The sequence below is a fragment of the Emydura macquarii genome, unplaced genomic scaffold (genome assembly GCF_026122565.2).
Source record: "Emydura macquarii macquarii isolate MOO-44397 ecotype Brisbane River unplaced genomic scaffold, CSIRO-AGI_Emac_v2 contig_2768, whole genome shotgun sequence".
NCBI lineage: Eukaryota > Metazoa > Chordata > Testudines > Chelidae > Emydura > Emydura macquarii.
In genome coordinates this window covers 7,135,670-7,156,285 of record NW_027132905.1, presented here as the reverse complement: position 1 = coordinate 7,156,285, position 20,616 = coordinate 7,135,670, and the positions used below count along the sequence as shown (strand labels likewise).

At 40.3% G+C, this 20,616-nt stretch overlaps 1 protein-coding gene across 1 annotated transcript in view; it reads left to right on the top strand.

The window, feature by feature from the left end:
- Nucleotides 1-20,616, top strand: part of SPOCK1 (SPARC (osteonectin), cwcv and kazal like domains proteoglycan 1) — a 419,844-nt gene that overhangs the window by 150,492 nt on the left and 248,736 nt on the right. Inside the window, 1 exon segment of the mRNA XM_067566726.1 lies at nucleotides 13,343-13,388. Coding sequence (XP_067422827.1) covers nucleotides 13,343-13,388 — 46 coding nt within the window.

The following is a 20,616-nucleotide window of genomic DNA, read 5'->3' as shown; positions in this document are numbered from 1 at the left end:
CCGTGCATGGTTCCTGGAACTTTTTCCCCTTAGAAGATCCCGTAGGGCTGGCTCTGGTGCCCCCTGGAGTCCCGTGCACACGCCGTGGTATATGAGGCACTGCCGGCCCTATGCCCCCTCAGTTCTTTCTTTCCGCCCGTGATGGTTGCTGGAACTAGCCTTGCTCTCTGCAAGTACTATTCCCCTTCTTTAACTCTTTGTTATTCGAAGTACTTTAGTTAGTTTTAAGTAATTGTTAAGTAGTGGTAAGTGTTGTTAAGTGTAGTTAGATAAGAAGTCCCTGAGGGACTTAGAGCGGCCGGGCCATGCCCGGGTCATCCCGGTCGCCTGGATTTAATGTGTGTGCCTCCTACGGGAAGGCTTTCCCACTCAGCGACCCTCACAATCGGTGCCTTAAGTGCCTGGGGGAAGAGCACAGGAAAGAGAAATGTAAGATCTGCAGGGCTTTTAAACCGCGGACTCAAAAGGATGGAGAGATCTGGTTAAAAGCCCTCCTCATGGAGTTAGTGCTCCGCCCGGCGTCCGAGCCATCCCGCTCCATGGCACCAAGTGTCACCTCACTATAAGGAGGTAAGACCATAAACCTGTTCTTGCATATCCTTCTTTTACTTCTGATCTGAAAGATGGTACCTCCAGTAACATAGTGCCACCCTTCACATATGCCATCCTGGGACAGAGGAAAGACCTCCACTTCCTGGAGCACTGGCATCTCCTTTTAGGGAACTTGGTGGCGCCTTCCAAGTATTTCACTGGCCTGAATATGGCTGGCCTGTGAGAGCTGACCAGATCACAGCTCAAACTAGTAAGGCTTCAAGGCATACCACAATGTGAAGAACTTGGAATAAATAATTTCAATAGCAGTTATTTTCATTCTTGAAGGGGAAAGTAGACGTTTTAGCAGATGCTAACTAGATGAAACGTTCAGGCAGGAATAGAGGAGTTGCTTGTAAAGTTATTTTATTAAAGATAAACCTGCAAAGAAAAATAAAATTGGGCACTTGCCCTTTTGATGGTCTTCATGATGGATAAACAAGGCGAAAAAGTTTTTTCAAAAAAGAGGGGGAGTGGTTTTCCCCCCTCAGTTGTGTTTTAACATAAGAAATTATAGAGCAGTCTCCGAAGACTGGAGGATTTGTAAAATGGTGATGCCAGAAGAGCCAAGACCATGAAAATTGAGGAATTAAGAGGGGAAGGGATTTTTAGTCAGATTGTTTATATCTCCACAGTATTTTGTTTGTTTTTATTGATGTCTATTTAACACTAATGAATAATTAATATTGTGGATAAAGGAAGGTTTATTAAAGGTTCGACACCTTGTAACATGAATTAAGGTGTTAAAGCTCATATTCTTAGTTAGTTCTTTTGTAAATCAAATGCAAGCCCTTCTAAACAAGCCTTATTTGTCTTCTAAGCCAAGGTCTTCATTAAACTTTTATTAGTAACTAAACTTCAGTCCTTTAGATAGGCCCCAACACCACCTCCCTTTTACTGTACACGAAAATGTTCAGACCAGAACAACATCATCACTTTATGTTGCCAGGTCCAGAAGTAGATCCCCTAGACTCCAGGCCTTCCTGGAAATTTTATCACTGGATGTTTCAAAGGTTTCTTCTGCCAAAGATGAAATGAAAAATCTGCGGCAGAATACACTACCCGTTTGCTAAGTGAGACCATCCTGGTTGGATGCACGGTCCCATTTCCCAGGAAAGAGAAGCCCAGAAGTGGCTAGCAATGTCTTAATGTGCATAGGAATTTTGAATCACTTCTTGAGATTAATGCATACTTTGGTTACCAGTTACCGTTAGGGAATTGCTATTCACAGCAAGAGCAGAGGGATAAAATATTTTTTCCTCCCCTAAAATAAATAAATAAAGTGTGTAATTTGCTGACACAAACTGTTTGCTTAACATGGGCAATAGGCCTTGGGGAGACGTTTATGATACAGGCTAGATTAACTTTAGGAAGCAGCAGCTGGTGCTTTCAAACTGCTTCATGTTGGAATGTTCTTCTGTAGCATGAGCTAGAAGAAAGCAAAAAAGTGCAGCTGCCTCTTTCTAGAGCTAATTTTAAAAGAGCAATGAGGTAGTAATTACCACCTTTCCCCAATGCTCTTTGAGGGTAAGAGGTTTAATCATTGGTCTAGAATGGAAGAGAGTAACAATAACCAGGCTGCAAACCAGTGTTAATAAAGTTTATTTCCCCAATTCTTGAAAGGGTCCTTAGGAACCTCAGCACCCATTGGTTCCAGTGCGAGTTGAGGGTGCTCATTACCTCACAGGAGGTGTCCAGCATATCTCAGAATGAGGCCCTGTTTTTATACTTATCTGGAAGAAAATGTGTCTGTGGTTTAATGATTGCTGTGCAACAGGCTTTCCCATTTCATTTACAGTGTACTCTTCCCAGGGCTCGGGGGAGAGACCAAAACAAGCTTCAAATCAGTGTTGCGCTTCTCCAAATGTGTGAATGATGCAGGCTGAGGAGGATTTTCTACGCAGTTATTTCAGTCAACATTTCATTTCTGTTAGATTCAGACAAATAACTGATAAGTGCAATTCATCTGACAAAACATAAATATTTATGCACCCACTTAGATAATGTTGCCACTATTTATAAATATGAGCATCCTGTGAAAGCTTCTTTTAGGCAAGTATAGAAAGTGCGTCTGCGTTACAGTCAGCCATCTTCACTAACTCTTTGGAAATGCCAAGTGTTAGGGAATAGCAAAACCAAAAAGTAAAAATAGGAGGAAATTGGTTACCTTGCTGGGAACTTCATTAGAGGAACTGAAAAACAATTGGATTGTTTGTTTACTTTGTTAATTTAAAGAGAGATGAGTTGAAGTCACACATGTGGCTTAATTTTGGTCTCAGCTTTGCAGGCTTGCAGACATCATGGTGAGGGAGGGATATGACTCAGTGTCACCTGCTGAATTAGCCGTACTACTTCCTGCAATATATGGGAATGTATTAGTCTTAAGAGGTGATTCCCATCCTTGCACGTCTCTGATCTGACTAATAGGGGACTGGATTAGAATCTCGGCTGGATCAAGGTTCAGTTTTCTAAATCAAAACCCAGTTGACAGGATTTCTGAGACATTCTGCCTGTATCGTATTTTTTGTTGTTGTCTCTTTCAATATTTCGTCTGGATCGATAATGAAATAGCTGACAATTTCCGTGTCCTCCTTTTAGAAGTGGGGATAAATTCATTTTGCCACAATATATTTATTTTTTTCTGAGATGCCTATCTTACTGAAAATTGTGTGTTCTCCAGGGAAAATTTCAAAGAAACTGCCTTAAATCCAGTCAGTGTACAAACACAATTTGTACTTTAAGGTTCGATTCTCCTATGTATTTTGTGGTCTTGGGTTAAATGTTGATGAAAGTGGGTTGGAACCTCTAGCAATATCTGTTAGAAATTGGCTTTTGTGGGAGTTAATGTAAGCTTCTTAAACTAGCACTTTTTTGCTATACCCTTTGAGTACTTAATTTATCATACATACAGTTATACACTAGATTGACTTTGTTGATGATGGTATCAATCTGAGTTGGGTACGTTTGACACATACATATTGAATAATAAAAGAATATTTCTCTCTTGTTAGCAAAAAAAGAATTTATTATGTGAGATACTGGGAAAGGGCTTTAAATCATTTTAGAATGAGTTTCATCTCATCTCTTGATCATCCAGAGCAAAGTAGTAAAAATCCAATAAAGAACTAACACAAGAGCCATGCAGATCGTATTTGCTTATCAGTTTATTATTGTCATTATTTATTATATGTATTACGGAAGTGCCTAGGAGCCCCAGTCATGGACCAAGATCCCATTGTGCTAGGTGCTGTACAAAGACAACAAAAGATGGTTCCCTGTCCTAAAGAGCTTACAATTTAAGTAAACTTACAAGTGCTAAGCATTGTCATACAAGCACGAGTCTTTCTATGTGTGGGTGGGCAGGACCAATTTATTTGCCTTACTTGTATCTGCCCTGGGCAGATACTACGTTTTTGCAAGGAGGAAATCTCAGAAACTGGAGGAAAGCTGCCCAGAGAGCCTGATCCTGAGTCTAGTGAGATGGTGCTCAAAGCTCCCACAGAATTCAGTTGTCCACGTTCAGTCCAAGACTGTAATGTACTATTGGACAGAATCAGGCTAGTCATAGATGAAAACTGCATACTGAGCAAGCAGGCTTTAGATCAAAAAGATTGTGTATAGATCACATCTTTACCCTGAGACACTTGATTGAGAGAGTGCTTGCTTACCAGAGAAGATTAGTCTTGGGCTTTATAGATTTCACCAAAGCTTATGAGTGCATTCATAGAGTTGTTATGGAAGATCATGCAACAATACGGGCTTCCCAGAAAGACAATTTCCTTCTCTAAGATGATGTATGAAGGTTCAAAATACTGTGTAAGGACAGGAAGTGGAGAGGCTGATCACTGCAATGTGACAGGGATGCATCTTATCACCTCTGCTTTTCTACACTGTGATAGATTGTGATGCAAAAAGCAACATCAAAGGAAGATACAGGAATTAAAAGGAATAGAGGAAAACGTCAAGATCTTGACTTTGCAGGTGACATTTTTCTGTTGGACGTATATGATGATTCTATGAAAAAGACCACGTACCAGCATCAAACGTGAGACTGTCAGAGTAGGATTAAGAATCATCCAAAAGAAAACAAGTCATGGTTATTGAAAGAAGAGTCAGCAATGAAGGTGCATAAAGAATATGAGAAAATAGGAACATAAGAATAGCCAGGCTGGATCAGATCAGGTCCTCCTTGGGGAGAGCAAAAGAGACTGGATGGGCTTGGGACGAAGCTAGTGGAGATAAAAATGGTCTCCCCCCTCCAGCCTCAGACAGTATCAGGAAAACATAATACAGCCCCAGGGGCCTCATAAATTACTGCAGGCTGGGGAGACTTTAGGAGTGCAGTTCCAAAGGGAAAGGAGGAGTCAAAATACTATCTATCTGCTAGGTTTGGAGCAGGTTGCACAGACTTACCCTGGGGGAAAACCCCACTCCAACAATGGGATGCTGTGAGGAAATCTTCACCAGGAAATCCTCAGAGCTTTCCATGCAAAAAACCTCCTCCATAGCTTTCCATAGGGGATGAGAGGGGATTGGCCATAGTTATCAGAAAGCAGGTAGGAGGCTAAATACTTCTCCGTGGCTTTAAAGGACTTTATCATGATAATTGACGTATTGCACGTTTTTTCTTGTGTAGTCAAGAGTTAGTGAACATTTAGCTGATGTGAGAATGAAGACATTGTAGCAGAAGCTGCATTTTATTTCTGGCTGTACGAGGTCTTTTGTCAGGCTCTTAACATAAGGAAAGAAAAGATTTGTAAAGTCTGAGACTCTGGAGTTTTGTCAGTAAATGGCATGTATGTTTGGTTGGCTTATGGATGTTAAGAAATAATATAGTATTTTCACTTCCACAGTAACTGTATATTTTGGCCACAAGGCAAGATGCACAGGGCCAAGTTTTCAAAGGCAACCTCTGCATTCACATACTTAAGATTTTGACTCTTTCTAAAATGTGTTGTGGCCTTGGGCTTTGGTAGCGTGGATGCAATATTTAGTGTGAGTTTACCAGGCTTTCAATTATCCTTCTACTATGAAATGTTGACCTCAAACATCATAAACAGAAACCATAACATAGGGTCCCATTCTGCTGTCCTTATTCATATGGAATGGTACTTTGTAGTACCGCTGAAATTAATGGGACTACCCACAGTGAGTACTTCAGTGTGAGTAAGAATGGCGATCTGGCTTTTACTATGTTAATATACTGATAAACTATTGTGAGTCACTTTATGACGCTTTCATACAACTGAATATACACTCACTAACTGGTCAGATAAGTCCCTGTGCAGCATCCTACACAAGGTCCAATGCATCGTTTGAGTTCCACTGAAAATCTTATTGCAGGGTTTTAGTGGTGCACAGGCCTTTGGGCAGGCCCTTTGAACGAGTTGAATTTTATTCTAATATACTTAAAGGATAGGCTTAGTGTCCTCATCCTGCCATGGATCCATAAGCAAAACTCCTATTAGTGAGAATTCCATGCATGGCAGGGTATTTTTAATGCGATGAAAGCTAATATGAGCACAGACTTTGAGAAAGGAATTGTCCTCTTGCAAAAATATTGCTGTAGAAGAAAATCATCTATTGTAGATTCGTGACCTCACAGAATTCTGTTCTCATTTAACAAAGGAAACGTGCTCAGTTTTCCTTTAACTGTTGAATCTGTTGATTTCAGAATATATTTTAAATTGTGAGGGATTTGAATGAAAACAGTTTAAAAAAAAAAACCCTATTAACTATGTTTTGGGGGGGGAGAAACAACCCATGCCTTTGTTTTTTCAGCCAAAAGAAACTGGTTCTTTAGCTTTCCAGTCTTTTTTGGGACACAAAATTTGTTTGCAAATTGTCATTAGGCCAGCTGACAGAATAACTAAATTGTGGCTTGCAAAGGATACTAGTTTGCTCATCAAAAAAGTTAAATATACAGTTGTCATTTGAAAGTTAAGATTCCTGAACCTCCTGATTATGCTTTTAAAATTTGCTGGGGTGGGGGAGAGTGGAAAATGTTAACATTGCTTTGTATTGTTTGATTTCATTCTTTTATTTATTTATTTTTTTTCTCATTTGTAATGCTTACCTATGCAGGAAGTTGAGGTAGGTTTTTTACTTTTAAATTGTAAATAGCCACAGAATGAATGATAGAATTTGTAACAATATAATGTAATGTATATTGTATTCTAAACTGTCAATCTCAGTTATTAATGTGTTTAGCTCCCAGATAACCCCTCCTCAGTTATACATCCAGTAGATTCAATTTATCAAATGCATATGAATGGTATAGTTATTGCTTTCATTACCCATTAATTACAGAACAAGTCTGATTGTCAGTCATTATCTGTGTTTTCCTGCTGAATTATTCATATGAAGCACAAATGACATATTTTTAAAATCATGACTCTTCTCAGAAGTGTAATAAGACATATTTAGCAAATGGTAACTGTTTTTAAAACAGCAAATTGTGACTTATTTATAATTGCTTCATCCAGTTTGTAATACGCTTATATTATAATTATTTTTAAATTGTTGTCTAATATAATTGTAGAAAAGAGATTATGATAAATTTAACTGAGTGAACCAGAATGTTATGGGATGGAGCCATGTTGTACCCATCCTTTACTTCCTGATTAGTCAATGGGAGTTCCCCCACACACCCTTGGTGTGATGTAGTTAAATAAAGCAGCAAGTTTCCAGCTTGTGACTAGACTTATTTGCGTTGCAGTGAGCAGTCTCTTGACAAGATCAGATCTTTTAAAAGAAGAATAAATTAAAAATCACTGAAGAAACAGGAAGCTGATATCTTTGTCTCTCTGCCGAATAGAGGTGGTCAAGAAATTTTGGAAATTTTTATTTAAAAAAAATGGAAGGAGAAAATTCCATGAAACTTCCCATGGAAATATATCCATTTTCCTATCAGCTATCCTGCCAACTTCAGGCTGAATTCTGCCCTGACCAACATAGGAAGGGGAAACAGTTATATCCACTGCTGCATTCATGCTGGCAGGCAAGACAAATTTCCATGTGGTAGTCTAAGGATATGTCTACACTGCAGTTAGACACCCGGAACTGTCCCGTGCCAGCTGACTCTGGCTTGCGGGGCTGTTTAATTGCAAGTGTAGATGTTTGGGCTCAGGCTGCAACCCAAGTTCTGGGGCCTTCCTTCCTCACAAGGTCCTAGACCCTGGGCTCCAACTTAAGCCTGGGCAGTGTAGACATACCCTAGCGGACCCATAAGAAGATGCATCCTGTTGCTGCTTTGAAAAGATGCAGCAAAAGTTAGTGTAAGCAAGGCTGCCAAGTATCATGCGTTGGACATGACACTCAATGCATTTGGCATTCCTGTTATGCATTCCTACATCACTGCTGGGGTCTCATGCATCCACCAGGACTTCAGAGACTTGGCAACAGTACTTTCTTGAGTTATGCCTATTAATCACCAGGAGCAGTGTGGTACCAGCCACCTGTACTGAGGACAAGGAGCAGGAGACTCTTTCCTCTGTTCTCAATGCCCCTGCCAGTGGTTAGCTAGGGGTAAGGAAGAGGCATGGGGCAGGCAGCATTTGGGAAATGGGAGCAGGCAGTGGAAATAGGGACAGAAGGGAGGTAATGGAAAGGATGGCCCTTTGTTTTACTGGCAGTCCCTGACGGTGTTATGGATATCCCCTCAGAGTGTGTCTGGAATTCTGGGGGAGCAGATTGAGGAGTGGGAGCCAGGATCCCTTAAAAGAGTGCAGTAGGTGCTTCATCCAATTCTCCAGTTGGAGCGTATGTCTACACTGGAGCTGGGAGGTGTGATCCCCAGCTTGCTTAGACATCCACACTAGGTCTGCTCAAACCAGTGCCTAAACATAGCAGGGTGGACATGGCAGCACAGGTGGCCTCTTGGGCTAGTTGTCCCAGGTACAATCCGCCCAACCACCTGGGTATGTATTCAGGCTGCTAATCTAAGCCACCACCCATGCTGCCATGGACACAGTGCTATTTTTTGATGCTATGTCTTTGTGAGCTCCGAATTACACCTCCCAGCTTAAATGTAGACTACCTTCAGTGTCAAAGCAGAAGAGACGCATGGTGCTTCTCGCCTAACACTGTGGTTGATACTATCCATCTCTTGTCCTTAGCTGCCGGGAGCACAAACCGAGAGAGTGCCTGCTGGGTCTTATCAAAATTTTTCTGTTGAAACTTATTTTTGATGGATAATTGCATTTTTGACTAAACAGAAAGAAATGTTCAAGTTTTTTTGTTGAAAAAAACAAATATTGGAAAACTGAAGTTGTTCGGGGTTTTGTCAAAATCCAAAATATTTTGGCCAAAAAGTGAAATATTTCAATTTGGATATCCCACTCTGATGCCTCGTGGGAGTTGTAGTGTGATTTCTTCATTCTCCCATTCCTGTCAGTGAGCTGGACTGCCTGGTCAGATGACATCTCCCATGTTGGGGCATAACCAGAGACTCACATAAATGAAACACCTTTCCCTTGTCATGAGGGAGAATGTGGTGCATTCTGGGAGAAATCATCTGACCAGAGAACCTGATGCATAGCGGAGAGTGGGAGAATGAGGCATCGAAATACAACTCCCATAAGGTACCACAGCAGCATTGCTGAATCGAAATATTACATGTGTCACTGAATGTGGAGCTCTTCTGTGGAAAATATCAACAATTTTTTTTTCATTTTCATCTAAATCTTCCTCTTTAAAGTGCATAAAACTTTGTTTAAAAAATATAAAATGATGATAGGTTACCTATTCAGGTTGCTGCCGGCAGCAACTTACTTTCTGGCAATGCATATAATGGCAGACCCAATAGTGAGTTCAAAGGTATGTGTATAAAGATTCAAGTGAAACCCCCTGGTCAGTGTGTGGTGTGTTCTGCTCTGTGCGTGAGTACAATTCTGTTGCAGGCATCCTGTCCAGGTTTTCCAAGGATGGTCTCTCTTTTGAGGTAGCTGTCTTGAGAAATCCATAAGGATGCTCAGAGTACACTGCCAGCTGTCCAGTTTTGTGGGCTCAGGATCATCCCGGATAGCTGGGGTTTTTTGTACCTCATGGGTGGCAACCCTAGCTACAGAACCTGGCTTTTTAGTTTAAACTCTAGAGACTTCTGCTTTCTGGAGATCACCTATTAAGCCCCTAATGTTGACGAAGATGGTGACTGTCTCACTAGCCCTATATTCCATTCAGAAATGGAGAGAGTGTTCAGGGATAAATATAATGAACATCTGTAATGCACTGTTAAACCTATTACAAACACCTGCAGGTTACACAGCTGCATAGAATCATGGGCAGGCCTTGATCAGACTTTTCTATTCCTGTGAAGAAGTGTAGATCTCATTTAAAGATTCCACTGGTACTGTACAGCTGTGCAGAAATTTATCCTCATACACTGGAAGAACCATCCACTTATGTTACTCCTATCCTAGTTTTAAAAAGCTGCAAAATGGTGTGTGTTTCTGTGCAGCAGTTCTGATATTTTGGTTCTTTATTTTGTATTTAGAATTAATTTTTTAGCCAATCCTATTGCCAGTTAAATTATTTTATCGCCTTCAATGGCAGACTGTGTCCCAAATTGCCATAAAGAACATTTCTTCATGTTTTGCTGCCTATTTACAGGCATAAAACAGAGAGGCATTAAATAGCCTTATATCACTGCACTGGACTTTGTTGTAAGAAGTAGCAGTAATAAGGCAGCATCTTGAAACACTCATTTATAGTGAGAGATATTAAGAGTGTCTGGTAGTTTTAAAAATATGTTTTCAAAATTCATATATCAAATTTGTTTAGGGTGAATTTCACCCCTCTACAGAGAACCAACACAAAATCAATGCATCACTTGAAGCCATAATCTTAAGTAGGACTTAAATATAAGCAGAAAAAAGTTTTTTATGGGCCTTCTGCACAGAAATGAATGGGTGAATTTCACCCTTCAGATACCGGTCAGCTGCTGGATCTGCCAGAAATGAACACAATCAGATTGAAACTGTAGTGTTATGTTTTCTTTTCTCCGACTGTTTTGTATTGCTTTGCTTCACAGTTGAGCAGTTGTCTCTCTGAAGCTGAGTGTACACATTTTTTACTCTTATACCTCATTAAGGCATTTAATAGAAACAAAACAAAAAACACAGCAACACAACTCATAAGTTTTCCTTTCTTTTGTAGGTTTTTTCTTATTTTTATTGTGTTTTCCTATGGTATTTTGTCATGAAGTCGTGCCATGCACGTTCTAAAAGAAATAACATTATTTCAGCTCTTTTTTTGCTTTTTGTTTGGTCTTTTTTTTAAAAGAGAGGCAAATAGGACTGGAAGATGGACTAGACATAGGTTTAAAAGCATCTATATTTTGCACCTTTTTAAGCACAAGGTGTGTTTGCAGTAAAATGTTCATGTAACACTGAAGTTAAGCTAAAACCATTCTCAAGTGCCTGAGCATTTGGTACATCAAGTTTATCCTTCACACCTGATTTCAAAACCAGTTCCATATGCCAGCGGCATAAGAAATCTTCCTTGGGCTATGAATTATTTAACAGTTTCTGTTGCTTTAAAAAAAAAAAAAAAAGCAGCAAAATGAACACTCAGAAAATTGTAAATAGGAAAAAGAGAATATTCTGCTACCAGAAGAAAGGACTCAGTTTAAAAAAATCTCATTTAACAAAAGTGATTAATGCTTGGTAAATTTAGCAGCAAAGCGTAATCAATTATAAAACATTTTCAGTGCAACAAAGTTAAGGAATTCAAAGACAAGGCTCAGTCTCCATTCTGGGTGCCAAACCCTGTCCTTTTGAAGAAAAAGCCTAGAACACTTTGATGCCTATAAAATATAAATAAGCATCTTTGCTGAAGTTGCTACTAAGTATCAGAACTGTCCATGGTGTTTATAGTGGCTTTGGGCCAGAGTTGCTTAGTTGATATGTGGCTGTGCAAAAGTTATACAGTCAGAATAAAAGCCAGGCAAAATCGCAGCCCCATCAATCAGTGAACACAGGAGGCCCCCCATCCATCCTCCTCCTCCTCTGAGAGTGCCCCCAAAGGAGGCTATAGCCCTACAACCGCTCAATGCCAGGTCATAGTGTGAGGCCAGCATGCAAGACGAGCAGGCTGCATCCCTTACAAGGGTGCAATGGCAGGCATGCCTCCCATGGTATTCAGGGAAGAATTCTGCCAGCCCGAAACACAGCGACTCCTGGTGCTCCCCCAGGCCACTGAGAGTCTGCACTGCTCCTTAGAATCCGCCTGAGTTAAGTCTAATAGGCACTGTCTGGCCCACAGAATAAGACACATTCCCTGCTCCTGACCACACACAATGATTTAAGTTAGTATAATGCAAAGGGGATCACCAAAATAATCAAATAAGCTGTGTGGTTGGGCAACATGAGGACAGATGGAATTGAATGTACTGAAGACAAATGCAAGGCAAAGCACGATGGAAGACATAATTTAAACTACTTATTCACGCTTATGGGTTGTGAATTGCTGTCTCAGGGAAAAAGATCTAGGCATCATTTTGGACAGTTGAATAAAAATATCTTCTCAGTGTCTGTGCTGGTCAAAAATGTATATTGAGAAAAGCACAAAGAATAATATCTAAATAATTATAATAGCATTGTATAAATCCATGGTGCACCCTCATCTCAAATCCTTTGTTCAGTTTTGATCGCTTCTGCTCAAGAAGGCTATGAGAAAGGTATACAGAATATGGTGAAACCAAATACAGGGTTTGAATCTGCATACTTCAGGGCCTAAGCTGATGGCCTGCCGGAAGCATAGAAACTTACTCAACATATAAACATTTGCTAGGAGTATAAAATACACTTTGGTCAAATGCATGATGGGGTTTTCTATGCTTTCTGCTAGAACATTTGTGTACATTTATTTTTGAAAACGGGGTATTTATTTGGCCAGATACACTAATGGCTTCTGATATTCTTGTTCTCTAGTTTAAATTATGTGAGAATTTGAGTGACATAAAGTACAAAACAAAAACACAAGTCACATTACAAATTACAAAGCTGAATTACAAACTCCTAAGAAATAGATTTCATAATGGGAACATGGACAACAAAAATTCAATTACGTCTTTGCTACTAGGTGGTTGCTATAACTGGCGTGTACAGTTTAGGATCAAATCGTGATGTGTTACACCACTGTCACTCTGGAGCAGTTGCACTAAAATCTCTGGAATTATTTCGGATTTACACTGGTGTATGGTAACTGTAAGAGCCTGATTTGGCACATATTGCATTGTCTTAACAATAAAATATCTACATTATTGCCACAAGTTGTCACTTTGTATTATGAGGTGCTATCAAATGATCTAGAGCAGCGGTTCCCAACATTCTCGAGTGAGCACACCCCTTTTCAACCTCCAAACATTTTGCAGACCACCATATGCTACTAGTTTTATTTGAAATGTTACGTTTCCTTGGTGAGGATGTTGTTGTTTTTTTTTCCTTGGACCACTGGTTGGGAACTGCTGATCTAGAGTGTACAGAAGTTATTTGATGAAAATCCAGATTTGGAAAAACTATTTTGGAAGAGGGCATTGAAATGAAATGCTGAATCCCATAAACATTCCTTAATTTTAATTTTTTAAACTGTGTTCAGTCTGTATCTTATGATGTAGCTTGCTAATGGTTTTAGCTGGTGGTTTTTGAAAATTATTTTCAGCGAGCAGTGAGAAGGCAGGTATTTTTGTAGAACTGTACAAAAAAAACTGCTTACATTTTATCTAAATTTCCTATTTTTTCCCTCCATTTAGGATGATTATTTCAGAAACTGGAACCCAAACAAACCATTTGATCAAGGTAAAAATAGTAATTTTACTGGATATGCTCTGCTAAAATATTTCATGGTATACACATATTCCTCTCCCTCTTTCTCTGTCTCTCTCTCTCTCTCTATCAGTGATCGGCTGTGCTGCAAAATTAGATGCATCTCCACATTTACTCAAAGTTTGGGATAATTTAAATCTGAGGGTTTGACTTAGCTTTATATTTTTCAACTGTACTTTTTCAATGCTCTTCCATTCCTATTTGCATTTGGTGTTAATGTGTATATTGGGTTGGCCAAACTTACTGACCTCCTAAGATCTCCCTCCCCGCTGGGCAGAATCCTCTATTCCCCCCACCCTGCTGCAGGGCAGAAGCTCTGAGCTCCCCACCCCAGTCTGGTAGGCAGAGGAGGGGGGCATTGGGGGCTCCATGAGCCGCAATTTAACTGTAAAATAGCTGCAGATGGCTCACAAGCCACAGTTTGGCCACCCTGGTGTATACTTAGAAAGATTTGCTGTAACTGGGAGTTAAGATCTAATAAAATACCATCTAAAATGAGATACTTAACATACATTAACAGTTGTTGAAAATGGAGTTAAATGAGTGTTTTTGCAACTTCAATTGTGTTTATTGTCTAATACGCAAATACCTGTTATTTGAATTCAGCAGCATTTTAAGTTGAGAATAGACTGCAGAATTGGTTCCCAAGTCAAGAAGCCGTTGTATATCTGCTACTGACTCAGACAATGATACCAGCAATGTTTCTTAGAATAATTTACACTTTCTTTGCCTCAGTCAGTTGTTGAGTCGTGGCAAGATTCCCATAATCTATGAGAGCTAGTCTAAGGCCTTGTCTACGCTACACAATTATGTTGACTATCAATAGCCACCGCAGTAATTACTGCAGTTTTTCATGTCCACACTACTCTCCCTCTGCTGGTGGTGCACGTCCTCACCAGGAGAGCTTGTACCGACTTAAGAGGGGTAGTTGCATGGGCTTAGAGATCAGGCTCTCAGCTCCCTGCGGAGCTCCAGCTGGGATCTCGTCTGATGAGCACCGAGGGCCTGGGCTGTCAGCTCCCCCGGAGCTCCCAGCTGTAGAGCCGTGCTGGTATAACTCCCCTTGTGCACACTTCTGTTCTGGAATAAATGTGTCCACATAGGAGGCATCCTGGTATAATCATGCCACTAAATTTCCACCTGTAGACAAGCCCTAGGATAGCAGTCAAATGAGAGAGAACATATATATTGCAATAATACAAGACCACAAACAAGGAGACCATAGGATGATTGACTGAATTCGAGTGTTCAATTGAAAAAACAGGCATCTCACATTCAGCTTAACAGGAGAAAGCAACATTAATGCAACATGCAAGCTGAAGAAACGGAATCTCCATTTTCTGCCAAATTTTATTCACATCTGATGTTTCCATATGTAATATTGGAAACAGTGAAAAACAAGTTACATATCAGAATGTTTACTTGCATAACCAGACCTTAGCATAGTGTCTTTTCTGACCAAAGGAACCTCTAGCGATTCACTATCGCTTAGTACTCTGCACTGCAGCTTTCAGCGATGGTTATGTGCAAAAATGTCTTGGTTTGGGGCTTGAAAACGTGACCCATAATCCAAAGGTAAGTATTAGCAATTGAATCACACTGGCAGTGCAAGGATTATTTCAAATCGGATTGTCCTCTTGAGTGGAAGGAAGCTGGCAGAGGCAAAGAAAATGTTCTGAAAAGTAAGGATGCAGCCTACATAAGACTGTCGTCCCTGCTATGCACTGAAACAGGTCAGTGCTCAGCAAGGATTGAGGGAGCCACTTAGTGCACAGCAGCGCCAGGTATGGACAATGGGATGCTGACAGGCTTGTCAGAAAAGATACTGCACAAATGACCCTACCCAGACAAGCCTGGCAACAATAAGCAAGCAGGTCAGTGATATAAGGAGCCCGGTGTACCAGGGCATGCACCCTGGGATAGGAAAAAAGAAACACGAGTTTTCTGTTTTATATGGCCAGCATAACAGACTAGAAGTAACAGGTATGGCAGGAAAAGAAACCTGGATGTCTTGCAAGATGGGTATGCGGAGTATCAATGACCTACAGAATATTCCCACAGATGACACAGTGACATTTAGAGACCGTAATGTACTCTTCGGAGAGCAGGCTAGGTAGCGGAAGACCTTTGTCCTAGGGATCAGAGTAGAATGTCAGTGGACACACTAAAAGCATGATATCGTTAGGTGCGCTGTGCTTGATGGTTGATGTCGGTTCAGTAAAGGGCAGTGGAAACAAAGAAACCATAACAATCCATTTGTCTGAAGGGTAGTCATGAAAGTAATGCAAATTAATAATAGGCCATCATTGTGCACTTAAGATCAGAAGGTTCCATTTTACCTCGTTATATATCCACTGAACTGCATATTCAGAAACGCAGCATGTTGGTGGCATGCCATTATATAAAAGACTCTCTGGCACCGAGGCACTAGTCGCTCCTATACCTCAAAAGGGCACAAGATGAAGCTATTTGGGATTGCTTTTAATTATATTCTTGAGCCTTTTTAAAATGTGCTTTTTCCGGGGGAATGCATGGGACAACTAAGATTCCCATGGCCATATTTCCTTTTATCTGTGGCGTGTACTGATATGTATTGAATAAAGGTCATCTCTGTTTTTCTGTCAGCTGTATGCTTTTTTTCCAATGTACAGTGCAATGTAAACCTTGAACTGTCATGCACCAAACATCTGGTAGGAGAATCAGAAACACATTTTTCGAAATGCATCATAATATACACAGTCACTACAATACTGATGAAATTCACCTCTGTGCAGAAGATTCAGCACAAGCTTGTACACCAGCTAAGCCCTACTTTGAGGACTTCAGTAGGATTTAAATGGTGAGTAAACCTTGCGCTGACCCTTTCATTCACATTGAATACAAATGACCAGTTAGATGGATGCGTAATCATTGTGATTTCCCAGGCAATAATGGTATTTGTGTGGGCAGACTATGCAGACACATTCTTGGACACACAGTTAAACTCAATTTAAAAAAAAAATGGCCATCAAATTTTTTTTTTAAATTGTGTATGTACATATAACTTGATTTTAAATAAATATCCCACATGCTTCTGTTCCTGCTCAGTATTATTTGTAGTTTTTTGTTATCTTGCCTTTCTTGAGCTGCTGATGTCCTGGTGTTTTTAGAATTTTAATTATGTCACTTTTCCTGCTTCGTGTTTGTATAATTGGTTTGTTTTCAAACTGCTAATCTCACTGCTCCCTCCCCTGACTGTATTGTTCCCTTTTCAGGGCTTTTTGAGTGACTCTGCACATCTTTTCCAAAGACTCCCAAATGTCCAAAGACTCCCAAAAGTGATTGTATTCTGGCTTTTAATTAGGATCCATGCTTAAAAATAATGATTGAGCAACTGGACCTCATAAATTGGGAAGTTATAAAAGAAAATGGATTTTCAGGAAGTTAACAGAAGTGTTCTATTTTCCTATGGACAGAACAAGGGAAATGATGAGTAACTTACAGGCATTCTGAGTCAATAAATACAATACAGCTCAGAATGCCTGGAAGTTGTTATCTTTGAGAATGTCATTAAGGCTTCTCTCCGAAACGGAAAATAGGTATAGACTCCTCATTTTTATCTAACATTTTTCAGTTAGGCATTCAATAGTCAGAGTTGGGTGAAGTATTTGCATCCCTTTCAATTTCAACCTATTTATGGAAAAACACACCCATCCACTGTTCTGGGTGCATATACAGATATTATAAAACCAAAACCAATTCTTACCAATTTCTAGTATTTAACTACACATACTCTGCATGTGGCCAGCTACTCATGCCTACCCAACAAAAAATATGTGGGAAAATAAATGAACTTTGACCTGAAGGTCAAACAATTACAGCTCTGATCTCTGATGAAATGATAGGCCCCTCACTGAGAAAGACCTGCCTCCAGTGTCCCTGTGATTAAGCCATTGAATAGTGGCTGGAGTGCTTAAATGATCTCAGTGCTGCTCCTGGGATGAGAGGCAATCTCTGAGGAAAGCAGGACCTTCCCCATTGAAGGCTTTATTCTGTAATTGTGAAAATTAACACCTTCAGTTGTACCTGGAAATGCATTGGAAGCTGGTGCAGATCCTTGAGTCCTGTTGTAATTTGTGTAACCAATTTTGCCCAGTTAATTAGCAAAGGAGACTAGAGCAATTAACTCAACAGATAAAATTGATGTGCAGTGTTCATGGTATGTAATGATATGCAGAGTGTGCCCAACGTAAAAACTCCACAGGCAAGAAATTGTGTGTGTGCATTGTGCAAAAGCTTGGGGATAAAATTCTGTTCTCAGCTACATGGGCCTAAATCCAAGGCATCTCCACTGATGTTAGGTTTCAAAGTAGTTAACTGAGATCAGAATCCGGTCACTGAGTTGTATATATGTCAATATCAGAAAGCCAGGGTTATTCCTAAGCCATGAAGCCATACCTCTTGCTATAAGGCACTGAAACCTACTTTCCGTGCTGGGGAGCTATGCTCTATTGGCCTCCAGCTTGTTCTCTCTTTCCCCAGATAACCCTGAGGCCACTAGTCTCCTCCTTGTTTCTCTTTTCACTCTCCCTTCCTCTATAAGTGTAAATGAGGGAGGTCGTGTGTGGAATAGAGGGAGGGAGGGAAAGTTAGAGTGGATGCAATAATGAATGTGAGTTACAGAATGAATGTGGAGGAAGAGTGACTCAGTGGAAATGGAAGAAGAGATTGGTGAATAAAGGGGTGGACACTATATCAAGGGTTGCAGAGAATGAGGCCTGGTCTACACTGGCTGCGGATTTTGGTGGCAGTCAATGTGAGATACGTAAGCTATGTACAGTAACTCCTGGCAGTGTAGACATAGCCTGAAACTGTGCTCCTCATGCATTTTAAACTTGAGCTCTGGCACTTATTAATTTTGCCCACCAGGAATAAAGAAGGAAATCCGCAGAGAGAGCTGGCTAGGAAACAAATTTCCCAACCCCTAAGACTTTTTGAGATTTCAAAAATTTCCCCATTCCACATTTGGGCAATACAGAGACATTAGAAATTTTTGAGAGAGAGACCCCAGTACAGCCCATAACCTGGTGATTAGGGCACTCACCTCGGATGTAGGAGACCTATATTCAAATCCTTGCTCTTCCATTTTCCACCTCCCAGGTGAGTGCTCTGATGACCCAGGCTGTTTGCTGTTCCGGGGTCTCCCCCTCTAAGGTTTTGATAAGATCCTGGGCCTGAGAAACTTTCCTGATGAGGGTTTCATTGAAACTGGTGCATTCCCACAAAATGTTTCGTTTTTGACTAATTTGAATTCTCTGACCGAAAAAAAAAACCTTTGGTCAAAAAATTACTGAAGAGCTCTGCTCTAGCTCTGTAAACAGTTTTGGCAGTTTAGAGGATGGGATTTTCAAATACAGTTTGTGATTTAGGAGCATAAATTGAAAATCAATGGGACTAGTGCTCCTAAGTCACTTAGGTGCTTTTGGAAATTCCACCCTGGATTTATTTCTAGTCAGTGCATGGATTACAGCATCTAATCTGTGTGTGCGCAATTCTCAGTAACATTAGTGAAGAGTTATGCATATGTTTGGCAAGGAAAATAGATCTTATATCCCTGTGGAAAAGGGTATTTTAGTGTGTAATGAAAGGGGAATATGATGCTTTTATCAAGCTGTGTATATGCAATAAAAGCCTCCTATTTGGGTGAGATTTTTAAAACCAGACAAGGGATTTAGAAGCATAACACTTTGAATGGGACTTGTGCTCCTAAATCCTTTGTGCTTTTGAAAATCTCTTGTGAACCTCTGTCTTCTCAAAGAAAAAAAACCAAAATGTGCATCCTAGCAAATCAGTGCAGAATGCACAGTATTACTGGGATTTCTGACTGTGGACAAAAATATGAATCTAAAATTACCCCAGGATGCCTTGAAGTGATTCAGACAGACACAGATCTGCTACAGTCGCCTGTCTGTTGAGAAAGGAAAGAGGTCATTTCTCTTTCACGATACAACCTCTCTTCCTAGAGTATACAAAGGTCTGTCGTTAGAAGGAGAAGTAACTGAACCATGCACTCTAAGGGTGAAATTCACCCTAGTGTAGAGATCCCTTTAGTCCCATGTAAGCCTTATCTTGAGTGCTTAAATGGTGCTGTAGGCCTTTCACTAGCCTGTGTGCATTGGCAGATTTCCCCCAGAAAGGGCTACCAAAATAAAGAACAGTATCTTGTTATGTGGGTTTCTTATACAAAACACAAATAGGATTAATAATAAAACCTAGTTCTTTTAGATCGATAGCATTCAAAGGAGGTAAGCATCATTATCCCCACCTTACATTTGGGGAAACTGAGGCAGAGGGAGGTGAAGTGACTTGCCCAAAGTCAGCCAGCAGGCCAGTGGCCAAGCCAGGAGTAGGACCCAGGTGTCCTGAGTCTCAGTCCAGTTCTCTATCAATTACGCAATGCTGCCTTTCTGAATTAGAAAGGTGTTGCTTAGATCAATTACATTCACATTTACTCCAAGGCTGCAGTTTCTCCCCATGTCTTGGGGATGAGATATTCACCTGCTGGAGCTGTAGTTCATTTTAAAACTAAAAATGCCTAGATGATCCTTTGTATAGTGCATGAATCTATAGACCCAGGTCTTTTCATATGTTGTTTACCCAGAAGGCGAGGAAAAGAGACAAGTAAAAACTTACATGTAATGTAAGACTTGGATATTGACAAGATTAAATCTTGGTTAAAGATAAAAAGTATTATTTGAAGAGCAAGTGTTGAGATACAATGAAAGGAATGTGCTCTCTCTTCAGGTGCACATAATTCACCAAAGTCTTGTTGTCTAGCAGTTTCCAAACAAGGGAAAAGGAACAGTAAGCAGGATTGATTCTAAAGTTTTAAGGGCTGCTAGTGACAGCAATATCATTTATTTTTTAAAATTCTGTCTTTTAGACTTTCCCCCATGAAATTAAGCTCCATCAAGTTCCTGTTCACGTTCCTGTGTTAACAGCTCTCCTGCTCCCAGGGGCAGGACTAAACCTATTGTAATTTTACAGTCAGAAACAGCTTTTATTTTGTGTTCTTTGTGGGGGGGTAAGGGGCTGGAGAATTTTCAGATCCTTGTGTTTAGATAGCGTATCAGAGTCACTGATTAGGAGCCCCAGCCTGCAGTTGGTGGGAATTTTTGCTATAGGTTTAGTGGGAGCTGGATTGGCATCGTCATCATTTTGG